The 18,993-nt window shown below is 44.1% G+C and overlaps 1 protein-coding gene across 2 annotated transcripts in view; it reads left to right on the top strand.

The window, feature by feature from the left end:
- Positions 1-18,993, top strand: part of ARFGEF2 (ADP ribosylation factor guanine nucleotide exchange factor 2) — a 101,104-nt gene that overhangs the window by 17,875 nt on the left and 64,236 nt on the right. For both annotated transcript variants that reach the window (XM_007185338.2, XM_007185339.2), the window contains exons 4-7: positions 5,087-5,233; positions 6,178-6,357; positions 6,718-6,952; positions 18,604-18,672. In XM_007185338.2, the coding sequence (XP_007185400.2) occupies positions 5,087-5,233; positions 6,178-6,357; positions 6,718-6,952; positions 18,604-18,672 (631 nt within the window). The remainder of the gene's footprint in view (positions 1-5,086; positions 5,234-6,177; positions 6,358-6,717; positions 6,953-18,603; positions 18,673-18,993) is intronic.

Consider the following 18,993-nt stretch of genomic DNA (forward strand, 5'->3'; position numbering starts at 1 on the left):
TGAAACTGAGGCTTGGAGAATAAAATGACCAGCCCTGCCAAGTTCCCCTGGCCAGGCAGTGATGGGATTGGGTGGGTGTCTAGGACTTGTTTACCCCAAGCCTATGTTCTTAATCAGGGGTCCTTAAATTACGCCATGAGCCAAATCTGGCCTGCAGCCTGCTTTGGTAAATAAAGTTTTATTGGAACATAGCTGCCTTAATCTGTTCAGACTGATATAGCAGAATACCACAGACTGGGTGGCTTAAACAAGAGACATTTATTTCCTACAGTTCTGGAGGCTGGGGAGTCCAAGATAAAGTACCAGCTGATTAATTTCCTGGTGAGCCGTCTTCCTGATTTGTAAATGGCCAAGTTCTCACTGTGTCCTCACATGGCAGACAGAGCAAGCTAGGTGTCTGGTCTCTTCTTATAGCGCATGAATCCCATCATGAGGACCCCACCCTCATGGCCTCATGTAAACTTAATCACCTCCCAAAGGCCCCACCTCCTAATACTATCATATTGAGGGTTAGGACTTCAACATAGGAATTGCAGAAACGCAAACATTCAGTCCACAACACCAGCCATGGCCTTTCGTTGATGTATTATCTATATGGCTGCTTTCCAGCTACTACAGCTGAGTTGAAGAGTTGGAATGGAGACCATATGACCTGCACAGCCTAAATATTTAGCATGTGGTCCTCTACAGAAAAAGGCTGCTGACCTCTGCTCTTAACTATTACCCTGTAGTTCTGGCCTCTTTAATTAAAAATATGCTGTGTTTTCCTGGAAATAATCTGTTTCTGGAACTCTGTGTACATGTGAGTATGGTTTCTGATGGAAACTGACGTCCTGCTGTACTTCAGCGACTTGAGTGCAGTACCTGTCTTGAGGCTTTTGGCATGTGGTTAACTCTCTTTTTCAGAACGGAAGTTCTCTGTAATGTGATAGGTACACTAAGATTTCTTTGGTTAGTATACAAAATGCAAAATGTATCGTCCTTTTTATGACATTAGAAAGTGGCTGGGTGCTCCCTGGAATACTGAATGAAAAAATGCATTTCCTCTTGGGGTTTGTCCTTGCAAACCTGTTTGACTGGCTTTTCCCAGTGTGGGTGATGTGACTTCTGCCTCGGAAATGGAGGGCCAGTGTCTAGGAGTAAAGGTTGGTTTTGGCAGGGTTGAAGCCAGCTGCAGACGCATCCACATTGTGCCCTGGGCATGTTAAGGAGTCCCTTTTTGAGCATGGAGAGATGATGGGGTAGCAAAGGTGCTTCTGGGTTTGGTTTGCTGTGAGTACAGAGCTCAGCATTCCCTCCTCCACAGGGAGAAGCCCAGAGCCTTCCCTTCTCACTTCTCCCAAGTGATAAAGATTCTCCTTATTCCTTTCCTTCAGCACCTGGTCGCCACACACTCCCCCAAGGCCAGGACTGGAGGAAGGAGGGTTAGTTCAGTCTTGCCTAAACTAGTGAGTGATCTTCAAGTTTTTCTGGCAGATACCAACCACATAAATTATTTTTGAGAATATTCTCTCAGAATATTCGTATTTCTTCAATTATAAGATTATATACAGGTACTACTGTTATTAAATTATGTACATTATAAACAATACAAAAACAGACCTTTTAAAAGGGTAGGACAAAAAAGTAGATAGAAACAGACTTCTAATATTTTCTTTCTACGTAAGGCTGTAGGAAACCACTGGTCTGAGCCATCTGGTTTGTACCACAAGCATTATCTTTTTTTAAAAAAAATTAATTTATTTAATTTATTTATTTTTGGCTGTGTTGGGTCTTCATTGCTGTGCACAGGCTTTCTCTAGTTGCGGCGAGCGGGGCTACTCTTTGTTGCGGTGCGCAGGCTTCTCATTGCGGTGGCTTCTCTTGTTGCAGAGCACGGGCTCTAGGCGTGCGGGCTTCAGTAGTTGTGGCACGTGGACTCAGTAGTTGTGGCTCGTGGGCTCTAGAGCGCAGGCTCAGTAGTTGTGGCGCACAGGCTTAGTTGCTCCATGGCATGTGGGATCTTCCCGGTCCAGGGCTCGAACCTGTGTCCCCTGCATTGGCAGGCGGATTCTTAACCACTGCGCCACCAGGGAAGCCCGGCAGGCGGATTCTTAACCACTGCACCACCAGGGAAGCCCACAAGCATTATCTTTTAGCTCTTATTTCTAAAAGACTTTGAATTTTTTAATGCACATTTAAAAATCTATTGTAATAATATAAATTGTACCTGACTACATTCTCTGTTAGAAATTTCTTTTAGAACTTTACAGATTAAGGCTGAAGGCCCTTGGACTGCTAGCCCCAAACCCAGTTGCCTATTTAGGTGTATAATTTTCTCTCTTTTTTTTTTTCTTTCTTTCTTTTTTTTTTTTTTTAACATAAATGATATCATTTATGATATCATTTTTCTGTGGAGGACCACATGCTAAATATTTAGGCTTTGTAGGTCGTATGGTCTCCATTCCAACTCTTCAACTCAGCTATAGTAGCTGGAAATGATATCATATATCATTTATACTTGTACAGATTTTTCTGTGGCTTGCTTTTTACAACAGTGTTTTTAATGCCAGAACACTGCATGCAAATTGAGGGCATTCCTGTGGACTGATAAATGATATGTTATGCAACCACTTTACTTATCCCTCCCCATCTAGAGGGGCATTGACAAGTCGCATCCCTGTGCAAGCAGCCTCCTTGGACACAAGTATCAGTGAGCCAGCTGCCCAGAGGCCTGCCTCCTCCGCCCTTCTTCCCATCCCTGCTTCGCATCAGCAAGGAATAAGACAGGAACTTCTACTCTCCATCTCTGTCAGTCCCTCATGGTCCAAGCCACCAGCATCTCCCCCTAGACAGTTGAGGTGGCCTCGTCATGGGTGCCCGGCTTCCACTGCTGTTGCCCTCCAACCTGTTCTGTACTCAGGAGCCGGGCGGAGCCTTTAGAAATGTATGCCATCGTGTCCATCCTTTGCTTACACCTGCTAGTACTTCCTACCTCACTCACTGTGCAGAGCACCTTCCTCAAGTGAGCCTGCCAAGCACACTTCTGCCCCTGTGAGAAAAAGGACCGTCTTATCACTGTTGTACCCCCAGTGCCAAAACAACATCCAGTACAAGGAAGGGTGAGAAGGCAGAACTAGAAAGACCCACAGGTTGCAGGAACTCTGCTTTCTTCCGGCCCTGCCTCACAAGGGAGTAAAATTATACTTAAAACCCTTTTCCATTGGAACGGTAACGTGCCCTTTAAGGAGTGCATAGAGGGGCGAATACTTCCAATCTTTTTTTATATTTGAATTAAACATCTGTAATTCACCTCCATCTTTGCTTTGCACCATCAGTGTTGGGTTCTGTGGGGCCTGCTTTTCAGCATTCACATTTTAGGAGCTCATAGACCATCCCACTCATAACCCAGTACTCAAAATGGACTTGAGTCCATTAGGAGTAAGGAGTCAGCAGTGTCCAAAACCAGAGCTCATTTACCACGTGGCCAGCACCAGAGCTTATTTACCAGGCGGCCGGCGTTGCCCTCACAGGAAGCCTGCATGGGGAGCAGCAATGAGAGCAGGTGAGGTAAAAGGCATCTGGACTTGTTCTTCAAAAACACACTTGAGCACCTCCCTGCCTCCGTCTGGAGCTCTCTGGGGTTGGTCTTGAGCAGCAGAGTGTGTGCAGGCCTCTCTCTTGCTCACTCGGTCACTTGATCCAGCAGTGTCATATTTGTGCTCTCAGTCACTCTCTTTCCATCTGTTTTTCTTCCTGCTTATTGAATGGCGGCGCTTTCAAGGCTAATGATGGGGAAGAGCCATTGAGAAACGGCATCTGGCCTCCACAGGGCAGCGCATCTTCCTGTTGCAGTGGTGGTGGCACTGTGGATCACCTCAGGAGCTGTGTCACTCTGGGCAGATAGATCAAGAATGTGACACGCCAGAAACCAAAAAGATAAAGAACAGAACAGCATTTGTCAGAGTCTTTACTAAGTCACTGGAAGCAGAGGGTGCCTTAGAATTCACGGATCCCAGAAGGCTTGTAGCAGATGAGTGGTTCTTTTTATCCGGTCAGCCATCAGGATAACCCGGAAGGCTTGGAGAAAAACCGATTCCTGGGCTCCACCCGACGAGTTCTGTTAGAGGAAGTTTGTGTTGAAGTCCAGGAATCTGTATTTGTAACGAGTTCCCTCAGGTGACCCTGAATCTCAGCCAGGCTTTGAAACCATCCTGACCTTTGAGTTCCCTTCCAGCTCTCAGATTGTCCCTGATGAAATCCAGGTCAGGAGTGAGGTGGCCCAGGCAGGCAGGTGGCCCCTGTCCAAACTGATCTGTCACCTGACCGAGAGGGCACAGCTCAAGCAGCCTCTCATCTGAAGAGGCTGCCGCACGGGTGACATGCAGTTTGATAACGTAAGTGCAGAAGTCAGTTAGTTTTTTTACTTTAATTTTTGGAATAGAAAATACACCAACATGATTCAACATTCTAAAAGAATGAAAGCCTGCTCTACAAAATGTTAGTCCCACCCCTGCCTACAGCTGCCTTAGTTCTTCCTGCACTCAAGCAAACCATGTTATCATTAGTTTTTTATGTATCTTACTGTTAGAAAAAAAAAGTTTTTTAGCAGCTTGAGATATAATTCACATGCATACAATTCACCCATTTGAGGTATACAATTCAGTGACTTTCATATATTGACAGAGTTGTGGAGCCCTCACCACAATCTAATTAGAGACCATCTTTATCCTTAGAAAGAAGCCCCGTTTTTGCTCATCAGCAGTCACTCCCTGTTTCCCTGGGATCCTCCCAGGTCTAGGCAGCCGCTGACTACTTTCTGTCTCTATTATGTATAGTTTTTAATCGCTCCATGTTTTCCTCAAGTGATTGTGCGCTGGGGGCTGTTCTACACGTGCCTTTTCCACCGTCGTGGGCTCTTCTGCCATCGGGAGTCAGGCTGGATGCTGCGCTCTCAGGGTGGCTGGGCCCCCTGCACCCAGGAGAGCAGAGGGATCTGTGGGAACCGGAAGTTAAAGGCCGAGCCCACTGCCTGCCTCTTGCTGCTGTGGGCGGCCTCAGCCCTGGCCTGGCAGAAACTTCTCATGTCTGTGATTTCTGTGTTTAGAAACTCATCGCATATGGGCACATCACCGGCAATGCCCCCGACAGTGGAGCCCCTGGGAAGCGGCTGATTGACAGGATCGTTGAAACCATTTGCAATTGTTTTCAAGGCCCTCAGACCGATGAAGGAGTTCAGTTACAAATAATTAAGGTATTTCTGTCTGTCTGCCTGGTCTGGATTTTAAATGAGAAAGCTCATCGCCCTTGGGAATTTGGTTTTCTAATTTACCATGTGTTAGTTGTCTCAGGAGGTGCTGAGCTGGAACAGAAAAATGTAAGCATCACTTAGATCTTTTGTTAAGTGTCAGAACTGATTAGCGTGGACTGAGACAAGAAGAGTGGAACCAGGTGTGTTTTCAAAGTAAACAGTTCTGCTAATAACTACGTAAATTGCTTGTGAATTAAACCAACTTCAAATCCTCTGCTCTTTCCCCTCGAAATTCTGGATTCCCAGACTGCCATTTCTCAGCGGGTCCTCCTGTTGATACTTTTATCACCAATTTGCCCCTGTCCTCTTACCCTCCCTTTCCTTCGCCCTGTTCCATTTCTGCTGCCAGGAATGGTTTGGCGTGGGGTGGTCCCGTCTGCTTGTCAGAGAACCGATCAGGATGGGTGCGGTCAGTGTTTCACATCTTAAATCCTGGATGTATTAGCTTTGTGAGGGAGCTCCCTGTTAGCCACACCTTTCCTGAAGCTCCCTTGAAAACCCACCAGGGAACTCGGAAACTGACCCTCTCCCCCGCATCAAAACATGTATATTTTGTGATTGGCGTAGGTGAGATCAAGTTGGAGCACTTTCCCTCCTGAGAGAAGTGTCTGTATTCTTGGCTTTTTAAAAAGTAAGCTGGTAGAAAGCCCACTTCAACACAACTTATGTACTTTAAATAACTTGTATTCTATGGAGTTAATAATTGTGTTTAAACTCAGAGCAGTAGAGGGTTGGCTTTTGGTACTAATCATCCAGTTTAGTTTGCAGAGCCATCTTCTTAAACCAAACCAAATTGAAAACAAAGCCAAACCCTGTAGAAAAGTTTGGCTGTGAGAGGATGGGAGGTGGGTGCTCGTGAAGGTGAAGATTGCGGATTTCTGTTTTAGGCTCTGCTGACTGCGGTGACGTCCCCGCACATTGAAATTCACGAGGGTACTATCCTGCAGACGGTCAGGACATGTTACAATATCTATTTGGCCAGCAAAAATCTCATCAATCAAACCACTGCCAAGGCTACTCTTACTCAGATGCTGAACGTCATTTTCACCCGCATGGAAAACCAAGTGGTGAGCGGTAGCAGTTATCAGCTGCTGGGGGGGGCGGGACACCATCCCATGCTGTGAACTATTTCATGTGTGGCCTTGGTGCTTGGTGAAGATTCATAGCATTTTAAAATCAGTCCCTTCCTCCTCTGAGTGCTCTGCACTCTGTTTTTATCCTTGCTTTAAAAAGCAGAGAGAGAATCTAGCATGGGTTTTGAAATTTGCATTCAGAATTTGCTTTGAGTTTGCTGAAGGAATTTATTTCCTTTTTTAAATTCTGTCCTTCTGTTTGGAAATTTTTTATGCAACAGGCTGGCGTATTTTCTGTTCCTTATCAAAACACTGGATCCATTTAGATTGAATCCCTTTTTCGTTGCCTTTCAGTTGCAGGAGGCCAGAGAATTGGAAAAACCAATCCATTCGAAACCCCAGTCCCCTGTGATCCAAGCTGCAGCAGTGTCCCCAAAGTTCAGTCATTTGAAGCAGAGCCAGGCACACAGCAAACCAACAACTCCTGAGAAGACAGATTTAACCAATGGTGAACATGGCAGGAGTGGTTCTGGAGAAGTGAGCGCAGAGAATGGAGATGTGCCCAGAGAGAGAGACCCGTCGCTATCAGGTACGGCCCGTGCGCTTCCCTGTCCACCCTGTAGCCGAGGGGCAGGTGAAAGAGTTGTCTGGTGTCATCGCAGGAAACCTCTGATAGCAGCTCTTCTATTTCTGGGCCTCCCCCTTGACTTCCCTTTCGCTTTTCTCTTATGAACCACAGCCAGTGAGGCATGGTGTCGCAGATCACGTTGTCAGTTGTGCAGTTTTCTTTGGATAGTTCCTGGAATGTATTGATATCTAGCCACTGCTATTTGATGTCAGCTTCAATGCCATGGGTTCACTTTGGAGCATTTGTCTCCCAGGAGTTAATCGTTTGGGTGGTTGATTGTTCAGTGTCTGTTTTATCTCCCAGAGGAGGACAAGGACCTCCTCTGTCACGTATCCACAGGATCTCCGTGCTTTGCCCACTGCCGGACAGTTAGTTGCTATTTATGGACATCTGTGAAAGGAGCCAGAAGGTGGGTGGGTGGGTGGATTCATAGAGAAACAGATAAACAGATAGCTTTGTTTTCTTCTTCTGAGACCAAGTACACTATTTGGTTGTGTTTGCTTTTTTAATTGAAAGAGATATTCCACACCTGATGATAGTCTTAAAGTAAGTAAAACATTAGGCATGAAATTTTCGACTGGGTTGTCATATATTTCTGAATGTTTGCATCTCTCTCTGGGCAATTTGTACAAACCAGATCCTAAGTTCATATATTTTTCAAGAATGTACCTTCTTCCCAAGTGATTCTGCCAAATAATTCTTCGCTCTAGCTGACGGCTCTACAGTGAAGTATCTGACCCGCCTTTTTTTTTTTTTAATTTTTTTTATTGTGGTAAAAGTCACATAATATAAAACATACTGTTTCAACCATATTTAACTGTATAATTCAGTGACACTAAGTACATTTCACATTGTTGTGCCACTCTCACCATCATCCATCTCCCGAAATTTTCACCTTCCTGAACTGAAACTCTGTCCCCATTAAACACTGACTCCCCATTCCCCCTCCCCACCCCCTGGCCCCTGGCATCCAGCAGTGTACTTTCTGACTCTATGAATTAGACTATTCTAGGTATTTCGTATAAGTGGAATCGGACAGTATTTTTCTGCACCTACTGTATATTGGAACGCATTTTTAAGGTTAACTTAATATACGTCTACAAACAGATTGTGTTTTTTTTCTCCCCTGTGCTATACAGTAGGGTCTCATTAGTTATCTGTTTTATACATAGTAGCATATATATGTCTGACCTGCCTTTATAATTGGTCTCATATCTTCTTCTGCCCCATTATTGGTAATGATGTCTGTTGGTGGTATGTTGCTACCAGAGAGACCATACTTGAGCAGTTTTTGTTCATCTGTAATTTACCAGTGCTTGGCACAGGTAGGAACAGACCAAGTGTTGTTGCTGGAATGTTGTTCTGTATCAGTTTACCCAAGGCAGGGATCAAAGAAAAAGTTGCCACAAAGAACTGCATGTGTGTCTCGTGTGAACACTGTTGCAGGCTACTCAGTCCCACTGTCATGTGTCTTGGAAGGTGCTCAGGAAGTCCCGGCCCACCCTCTGTATGTGTCATCATCTTTGCCTTATTAACTCTCAGGGCAAGGACCAGGCAGGTTTTTACTGTAGCCTTTATCAGACTGTGTTCAATCAATAAATATTAATATTTAAACAGACCGTAGTAAGCATAGCTGTGCAGATGTACAAGCAAGTCTCTCTGAGCTGTAAGAACGTCCTTCCACTACAGCCCATTTTCCACAAGGCAGCCAAAGTGATCTCTTAAAAGCATGAATTAGATCACCACCACCCCCTCTGCTTAAACCTCTCTGATAATTTCTCATCCCATCCCATTCAGAGTGAAGTCTATGCCTGCCCCATCCCCACAGCTTCCAAGGCCCTGTGTGGTCCGGCCCTGCCCACCTCCCTATACTTTTCTTTTACTTCCTTTCCCCTTGTTTGCGATAGTGTTTCTGGTTCTTGAAAGTGTGGTGCTTGCTCTTGGTGCCTTCGCACTTACTGTCCCTTCCTTGTCCCCCCCCACCCCCCGCTTTGTCTTCAGGTCTCTCAGTTCTAACTGATCCCTCTCTCTGAAGCTCCCCATCACTCTGTCCCATCATCCTCTTTTATTTTCCTCATAGCACTTTTTTTTTTCATCCTTTGTAAGGTTACTTTATTTTGCTTTTAGTCCAGTGGCAGATTTTTTAAATATATATAATTTTATTTATTTTTTGGTTGCATTGGGTCTTTTTTTTTTTAACATCTTTATTGGAGTATAATTGCTTTACAATGGTGTGTTAGTTTCTGCTTTATAACAAAGTGAATCCGTTATACATATGCATATGTCCCCATGTCTCTTCCCTCTTGTGTCTCATCCCTCCCACCCTCCCTATCCCACCCCTCTAGGTGGTCACAAATCACCGAGCTGATCTCCCTGTGCTATGCGGCTGCTTCCCACTAGCTATCTATTTTACATTTGGTAGTGTATATATGTCCATGCCACTCTCTCACTTTGTCACATCTTACCCTTCCCCCTCCCTGTATCCTCAAGTCCATTCTGTAGTAGGTCTGCGTCTTTATTCCCGTCTTGCCCCTAGGTTCTTCATGACCATTTTTTTTTTTTAGATTCCATATATATGTGTTAGCATACGGTATTTGTTTTTCTCTTTCTGACTTACTTCACTCTGTATGACAGACTCTAGGTCCATGCATCTCACTACAAATAACTCAATTTCGTTTCTTTTTACGGCTGAGTAATATTCCATTGTATATATGTGCCACATCTTTATCCATTCATCTGATGATGGACACTTAGGTTGCTTCCATGTCCTGGCTATTGTAAGCAGAGCTGCAATGAACATTGTGGTACATGACTCTTTTTGAATTATGGTTTTCTCAGGGTATATGCCCAGTAGTGGGATTGCTGGGTCATATAGTAGTTCTGTTTTTAGTTTTTTAAGGAACCTCCATACTGTTCTCCATAGTGGCTGTATCAATTTACATTCCCACCAACAGTGCAGGAGGGTTCTCTTTTCTCCACACCCTCTCCAGCATTTATTGTTTCTAGATTTTTTGATGATGGCCATTCTGACCGGTGTGAGATGATATCTCATTGTAGTTTTGATTTGCATTTCTCTAATGATTAATGATGTTGAGCATTCTTTCATGTGTGTGTTGGCAATCTGTATATCTCCTTTGGAGAAATGTCTATTTAGTCTTCTGCCCATTTTTGGATTGGATTGTTTGTTTTTTTGATATTGAGCTGCATGAGCTGCTTGTAAATTTTGGAGATTAATCCTCTGTCAGTTGCTTCATTTGCAAATATTTTCTCCCATCCTGAGGGTTTTCTTTTCGTCTTGTTTATGGTTTCCTTTGCAGTGCTGCATTGGGTCTTCGTTGCTGTACGCGGGCTTTCTCTAGTTGCGGCGAGGGAGGGCTACTCTTCATTGTGGTGCATGGGCTTCTCATTGTCGTGGCTTCTCTTGTTGCGGAGCACAGGCTCTAGGTGCGCAGGATTCAGTAGTTGTGGCTTGCGGGCTCTAGAGTGCAGGCTCGGTAGTTGTGGCGCACGGGCTTAGTTGCTCTGCAGCATGTGGAATCTTCCTGGACCAGGGCTCGAACCTGTGTCCTCTGTATTGGCAGGAGGATTCTCAACCACTGCCCCACCAAGGAAGTCCCCTTCATAGCACTTATTACTACCCCAAATCACTGAAGAGTTTGTGTTCACTTGTTCCCGGTCTAAGACCTTGGCCACCCTGTTCACCACTATATTCCCAACACCTGGTCTGGTGCCCAGCACACATATTCAGTAAGTACATTTTTTTAACTTAAAATTCTGTTCTAACAAAGTATGCTTTACACTTAGTATATTGCTGTGGATTTTGTTGCCAGTATGATATACCCCGTGAGGCTTCTCCCAAGAACGTGGGCATCAGATTGCCTGTAGAAATCACAGCGCAAACCTGCAAATGGTAGGCCAGAATGGAGGTGCACCGTCACCCTTACAAAGAGTGGCAGGCTTCCAGTTCTCCAGATGTGGCTCTAAAGAAAGAACGAGTCCTTCCGGAGAACCGCTTGAGGAGCCTGGGAGACCTGGGAGGAAGGGCAGCCTGCGAGGCAGACGGGGGAGGTGCCGGCCTGGGGGACACTGCACCCCAGGGTAGAGTCCAGGCTGCCGAGGCCCCCAGGCTCCAGTGCCTCTGTGGCAGAGGACACATCCAGCTCTCCTGCGGGTTCCATCCTGTGGAGTGGCCGTCACGTAGCCACCCCTGGCTAGGCAGTCTCTGTGCCAGGCGTGGGGCTCGCTACCTGGGTGCTCCACATACGTTGTCCTGCTTTACTGGGAACCCTTCCTGGGCCTTCTTGGGATAATGTGCCTCCCAGTGAAATTTGTGTGGATGACAGTTCACCGACAGACCAGAGCATCTTTTTCCCCTCAGCAGTTTTTCATCCCGAGTTGATAAATCGACAATTTGTCAGTCTTATCGGCCTGACCAAGAAGTGGATCAGATAGCTCTTTGTAAATTCGCAAAATGAGATCTTTGAGCCTGTGACGTACTAGCTTATGTGAATTTTAGGGCATGGCCAACAGCCTTCCCTTGGGACCTCACCCCATTTGTCCATTCACACCCTTCCGATGGCCCGACTATTCTTGTCAATTTTTTAAAAAACAGCTTGATTGAAATACAATTCACATTCCATAAATTCACCCGTTTAAAATGTACAGTTCAGTTCTTTTTAGTATGGTCACAGAGTTTTGCAACAATCACCACACAGTTTTAGAGCATTTTTATCACACCCAGCCCTGTACCCACGAGCAGTCACTTCCCCTTTTCTTTTAAGTTTATTTTTCAGATTCTGACTCTTTAACTCCCAGCATTAGACTTTAGCATTTTTACATGTATACAGCTAATATATAGCTGTTGTAGGTACGGAGTTACCAGTGTGTTCACAGATTTCTTAGCTCACTTTTTTCATCTTGCAACCCATTCTTTAAGGGAAAAACAACCCAACTCTTAGGTACTACAAAATAGAGAAATGTATCCTCCCTCAGCCAGTGTGGAGGTTCTGATCACACAGCCTGGGTTCAGATCATGACTGACCACTTAGTAGCTCTGTGACCTTGAGCAAAATCTTTAACCTCTCTGAGCCTCAGTTTCCTCATCTTTAAAATGAGAATACAACTGGTACTTACAGTTTTGTGAGAATTAATGAGAACACTGTCTGGCACTTAGGGCTCTATAAGTGTTTGCTGTTATTATCTTTCATATAAGTTTCAGCTTAAAAAATGAGTTAGGGCTTCCCTGGTGGCGCAGTGGTTGAGAATCTGCCTGCCAATGCAGGGGACACGGGTTCGTGCCCTGGTCTGGGAAGATCCCACATGCCTCAGAGCAGCTGGGCCCGTGAGCCGCAATTACTGAGCCTGCGCGTCTGGAGCCTGTGCTCCGCAACAAGAGAGGCCGCGATAGTGAGAGGCCCGTGTACCGCGATGAAGAGTGGCCCCCGCTTGCCACAACTAGAGAAAGCCCTCACACAGAAACGAAGAAAAATTATAAAAAAAAAAAAAAAAAAAAAAAAAATGAGTTAGTTTAGAGAAAAAAATTACAAATATTTCAGATGGTAATCAGACGTGAAGATAATGGGAACAGTTCAGTAGGATAACGTGAGTCTGTTTTCCACATTAAAGATACCAGATCCTCTGCTTTAGGAATTTTATTATTTTTGTCGACCAGAAAAAAAAAAAGGGTCTGGGGAATTCCCTGGCAGTCCAGTGGTTATGACTCCACACTTCCACTACAGGGGGCGTGGGTTCAGTCCCTGGTCCGGGAACTAAGATCCCGCATGCTGCACGGCGCCGCCTGGCCAAAAAAAAAAAAAAAACTAAAATAGCTTTAAACAAACAAAGTTCTCAGGCTAACACTTTATCAAAACAACAAAATGTACCCACAGGTCCCCCTTCTTTCTGACTTGTTTTTGACACAGCCTGCTTTACAGGGAGGCTTTGCAGCTCATTGGTTTATAGCATTTTTATTAGCTGTGTAATGGACATTTATTTTGGGACAATAAGTTGTCCAATGTATTTCATACATTTGAGGAACCGTATTGGTATGTGGCCAGAATGTGACAGCAAACAGCTTTGTGCCTTGGTTTTTCCCTTTAGTTTTCTTACGCGTTACCAAATGCTTAGATGCTGGACATCACCAAAGCCTCGTTTCTAGGAAACAGGTGTATGTCATATTTCATTGTCACCACATGCACACACTTGCCCCTTCTAACTCCAGGTCTCCCTTCTCCCACTCTACTTTTTCCCTAGCATGTAGCAGTATAATTTACTTATTTATTATCCTAGCTAGGATGTAAGCACCATGAGGGTAAGGATCTTTGACTGACTGATTAGTTTTTATCTTTTTAATTGAAGTATAACTGACTTACCACCTGATATTAGTTTCAAGTGTACAACATAGTGATTTGATATTTTTAGAGGTGACAAACTGTACACAGTTATCACAATATTATTGACTCTGTATCCTGTGCTGTGCATTACATCCCTGTGACTTATTTATCTTATAAGTGGTAGTTTGTACCTCTTAATCTCCTTCACCTGTTTTGCCCCATACCCCACCCCCCTCCCCTCTAGCAACCACTAGACTGTTCTCTGTATCTGTGAGTCTATTTCTGTCTTGTTATATTTGTCCATTTGTTTTGTTTTTTATATTCCACATATAAGTGAAAACATAAAGGATTTGTCTTTTTCTGACTTATTTCACTTAGCATAATACCCTCTAGGTCCATCCATGTTGTCACGAATGGCAAGATTTCCTTCTTTTTTATGGACTAAAGGACTCCTAGCTGAGTCACGCCCCTTCTAAGGAGCCTTCCTGGAAGCCTGTGCCATCCCCGTTACTTAGGCTTGCCCCTCATTGGCTAGAACTGGGTCACATGGCCACCCTTTCTACTAGGAAGGCCAGGAAACGTAGGCACAGCCCCTTCCGAAAGGAAGAAGGATCTGAGGTAGGTAACTGGCAGTGCCTGCCTCGGGGGTTGTTGTCTAGCTGGCTAGGGAGGGGGTGGCAGCAAGGGTTTCTCCAATCTGAACCTAGTCAAGGTGTCCATCTTATTTTACTTGGGGACAGAGTCTGTGAAACAGGTAGGGTCTGGTACCTAAATCAGTAACGGCCAGGTGGTGGCCCCTGGACTTGCCCGCAAACCAGCAAAACCAGTGTTTTTTAAGTGTACTCTGAACTTTGCAAGGATTTGATTTGATTTGGTTGTCTCACATTTTCACAGCAGGCTTGAAACTTAAACACAGCAGCCTTCTTAGTGGTCGTTACACCATCCAGGAAAGCCTCTTCTGAGTCCTGCAGGCTGTCATGTGAGCAGGGGAAGCGGCCCAGGGTTCCTGTGTGGAGTCCTGCTGCTTCTGGGCCGCTAGTGGGATTCCTCAGCAGCAGCTCCCTCTGCAGGAACCTTCCGCTGGGGTCTGGACCTCCTGACTCCCCCACCCCTTCCTAGCCTGAGACAGTTTTAATTTTGAATGGGTGCTGGTATGGATCCAGCCTGTCAAGGAAAATAGGTTAAACACTCTTATCCCTCAAAAAAATGGTGATCCTGATGCTGTTTAAATGGAAAAACGACAGTGAAGGAAAGGGGAGAGCCACGTTGAAATGGAAATTTTACTTTTTTCTATAGGAGTGAAAGATAGTGAAGGCTTTAGCTAACTGAAAGTGCTTTCAACATTGCTAGTTGGGAAATTCCAATATGGACTTAGTCTCCAGGGCCAGGCAGATGGCAGAAACGAGAAAGCTTCTATCACCAGGGCATCATGAATGTCTTAACGCAATTAGCGCTCTACATATAAAACACACAGGCCTAAGAAAAATTAACGTTTGAGTGCTCTTCTTTTCAGGCATCATTTTAAACGCTTTACGTATTTTATCTTATCCAGTTCTCACAAACCCTGTGAGGTAGGTGCTGTTGTAATCATCCTTGTTTACTGCTGAGGAAACCAAGGCTCGGGGCAGTTACTTAAGTTCTCACATTGAGAAGTGGTAGAGCGGGATCTGAACCAGGCATACTGGCTCCAGAGCCCTCACTCTTAATCACCGTGTTGAGGAACATTTTCTCTCTGAGGTTCTTAAAACACCCTACCCTGTCAGTCTCCCATTTTTACCACTCTTGTCAGAGACATGCTACTAGGCATGTGTTCCTTTCCTACTCTGTGCTTGACCTCAATGGAGGAGAGACAGTTGGGAGTGGCAAGGAATGAGGCAGCAGGACATCTGCAAGTTCATGCCCTGGCTAAAGGGGACAGCTGCTCCTGGTTCTAGCTGGTTGGGGCCAGTGTTACCAGATATTCTTTCTTTTTTTTAAATAGAAGCGAGATCTGGATTTTTATGACATGTCTCCCAGTTTTTAAATGTTCACAGCTAATTCAAAAGTTTTAGAAAGCAGTGCATAAGCACAGCAAAGGAAACAATCAATAAGTGAAAATGCAACCTATGGATTGGGAGAAAATATTTGCAAACCATATATCTGATAAGGGGTTAACATCCAAAATATCTAAGAAACTCATACAAGAGTAAAAAACCACAAATAACCCCATTGAAAAATGGATAAAGGACCTGGATAGACATTTCTCAGAAGAAGACGTACCAGCAGACATTTAAAAAGGTGCTCAACTTCACTAATAACCAGGAAAATAGAAATCAAAAGCACGATGAGATACCACCTCATGTCTGTTAGAATGACTTTCATCAGAAACAGTTGGAGAGGATGTAGAGAAAAGGGAACCCTTGTACCCTGTTGGTAGGAATGTAAATTGGTACAGCTGTTACAAAAAAACAGTATGGAGGGAAAAAAAAAACAGTATGGAGGTTCCTCAAAAAATTAAAAATAGTAATACTTTATGATCCAGCAATTCTGTTTCTGAGTATGTAACCAAAGGAAAGGAAATCAGGATCTTGAAGAGATAATCTACATTCCCATGTTCATTGCAGCATCATTCACAATAACCAAGATATGGAAACAACGTAAGTGCCCATCAACAGATGAATGGAAAAAGAAAATGTGGTTATATACATACAGTGAAATATTATTCAGCCTTAAAAAAGGATATCCCGCCAGTTGTAACAACATGGATGGACCTGGAGGGCATTATGCTAAGTGAAAGAAGCCAGTCACAAAAAAGACAAATACTGCATGATTCCGTTTATATGAGGTGTACCTAGAGTAGTCAGATTCATAGAGATAGTGTAGAAAGGTGGCTGGGGAAATGGGGAGATGTTTGTCGGGGGTACGAAGTTTCAGTTATGCAAGATGGATAAGCTCTGGAGATCTAATGTGCAACCGTGTGACCAGAGTTAACAGTACTATGCTATACACTTGAAATTTGCTGAGTGTAGATCTTAAGTGTTTTCATCAGAAAAAAAAAAAAGGGGGGGAAAAAAATAAGGTAACTGTGTGAGGTGATGAATATGTTAATTGGCTTGTTTGTAGTGTCTATTTCACAATGTATGCATATATCAAATCATCAAGTCATACACCTTAGATATATATAATTCTTGTCACTTATAGCTCACTAAAGTTTGGGGGCGGGGGGAAGCAGGGTGTAGGCTAAACAGTGCATATCTGCAGACCAGATGTCCCCGGCAGCCACCACTTCCCAGCCTCTGATTTAACTCAGCAAGCCTGCAGCTCCTCTGATGAAATGTATGCATCAGGCTGATATTTCTTGGGCATTGAATGTGTACAAGGGACTAACAGATTAGAAACTGTCATCATAATTCTATTAAATCATAGCATAAGAGAATGTTGGAACTAGAAAGGAACTTGGAAATATCTAGCCACTTGTTTACCAAATCATGGTGTAGATGAGATCTTAGACGGCTCATAGGTGAATGGTTTTTATTTTAATAGTTGTACATTTATTTTAACACGCATTCAGAAAGTATGATTAGCGTATGAGGCCTGTGATTTTGTGAATATTAGTTACTGTTTCAGGTGAGTTAAAGAGCACTGTTAAATATGTACGTAAATACGTATGTAATAAATAAAAATAAATATAATAATATAAGTGGTGCACGAAAATGGCAAAAATTGTGAAGGTTGTGTGAGAATGACTGAAGTATGAGTAACACTGATCTAGACTAAATCATCTTATCTAGATGAAAACACAGGTTTAGAAGATTTTGCCTGTGGCTGCGGACTTTTCTAACTTCCATTCAAGTTCTTTTTTGCCCTCTAAGAAGAGCATATGACATCAGTATTTTCCACATAAATTTACTTACCCATTTAAATAATTATGATGGTTTGATTTGTCAATTAGACCTCAGTAAAGCTAGGGGGTGGAGAATAAATAAATAGTTATGGTGAGTATCGACTGAAAAAAAAAATGCACAGTTGAGAATAAAAGTTGAGAATTACGTTTTATTGGCGGACAAACCTGAGGACTTAAGCCAGGACACAGCCTCTCTGAGGGCCTGAGGTCAGGGAGGAGCCAGAGTATAGAGGAGTTTTTGCAACAAAGACCGGGTAGTCGGAACTTCAAAATATTAGTTAATTAAAGAAAACCAGATATCTCAAGTTAATGAATTGAGTACTTTTCTGTGTATGGGAAGATGCAAGAGTCTGGGCTCATTGAAGTCATTCCTTTGGTGTGCACCTTAACTATCTGGGGCCAGTATCCTGTGCTTTCCCATCCTGTGTCCCCTCAGGGTGCACCCTTTGGAGGTGGCTGCAGTGGCTGAGGGCGTGGTGTCATTTGTCTCCATCCTCAGTTCCCCCAGGGCTCACCGTAGGGGGCGACCCTCTTGGCTTGTTGGCTGCAACATCCTTTGTTTACTGATATGATATGCGGGGCAACATTTTTCTTTCACATGAGTTAAGTGCTCAATGGAAATGAAAATACTTGGTGCTGCTTCTCCAGGATCCAGTGGACCAAGCCCAGAACTCATAAAAATAGTGGCCTGATTGAAAATCCTCTTTAAGGAAGAATTTAAAGGGTTATTTTGGTTTTGTTTATTTAACACGATGGTCTTTTTGTCAGTGATGTTTTATAAATCAGTAATATTTACTTCCAAAAGTCTAGTCAAGTGCTGTTTACTAGTTCTCCCAGAACTAGTTTTCTACAAAAGCAACTGGTACCAAACCTCTTCCACTTAAACAGTAAACATTTTATAGAATAATTCAATTTAAAATTTAGTAAATTCTCAACTGTCACATTAGAAATCTCATGCTAAGTTCTGGGTTTGCAGTGTGGGAAAACGAAGCAGCAGAAGGCATGTCATTTACCAGGGCTCTGTGGTACACGAGGGGAAGGGACAAGATGAAGCTCCTTCTTCTATTCTGCCAGGAACCATAGCTGGATACAGTCCAGCTCCTGCCTCCAAGCCGGGGTGCTAGGGAGGGCCCTGGGCCAGCAGCTGTGACTCAGGAAGGAAGAATGTATAAGACAGCGAGGCCTTAGTGTTCCACAGAGGGAAAACCGAGTCATAGAAGATGTTGCCTGTGAGTTTCCAGATTTCCTGGGACACAGTCAGATTTGGCTTTGGAGAGGGCTTATTTGTACCCTTGCCTTCCGACTGTGACTCTTAATCTCCTTCTCCACCTTCCTTAGTTTTCCCTGGAAATGCCCACACGTATGTGTTTGCGTTTGTGTATTTGGTGTATGTGTAGGGACCAAAGATGGAGCTCAGGAAGTGGTGAAGGAGATCTTAGAAGATGTGGTCACGTCTGCAGTTAAAGGTAAGAACCAAGACCCCAGCCTTTCCTCCTACTCGTTCCTTCACAGAAGTCCCCAGCCAGGTATTTTAGTGCCCACCCCCAGTAAACTCATGGAAACTGAGTCTGCCCGTGTCTGCCCACCTTTCATGTGGAATTCAGAAATTACTTGTCGTTAGTGATTCGTGTTCTTCTCACTCGGGTTGGGTTCAAGAAGCACAGTCTGAAAATGTTAAGAGTGGGGTGCTCCACATGGAGGTGCAGAGGGCCACTCCTGTATACAGCCAGGTTTTTCCAGAAGTGGGCGGGGAGCCCTGAGGTGGTGAATTTTCCTGGCCAGCCATT

Source organism: Balaenoptera acutorostrata, chromosome 15, assembly GCF_949987535.1.
Source record: "Balaenoptera acutorostrata chromosome 15, mBalAcu1.1, whole genome shotgun sequence".
NCBI lineage: Eukaryota > Metazoa > Chordata > Mammalia > Artiodactyla > Balaenopteridae > Balaenoptera > Balaenoptera acutorostrata.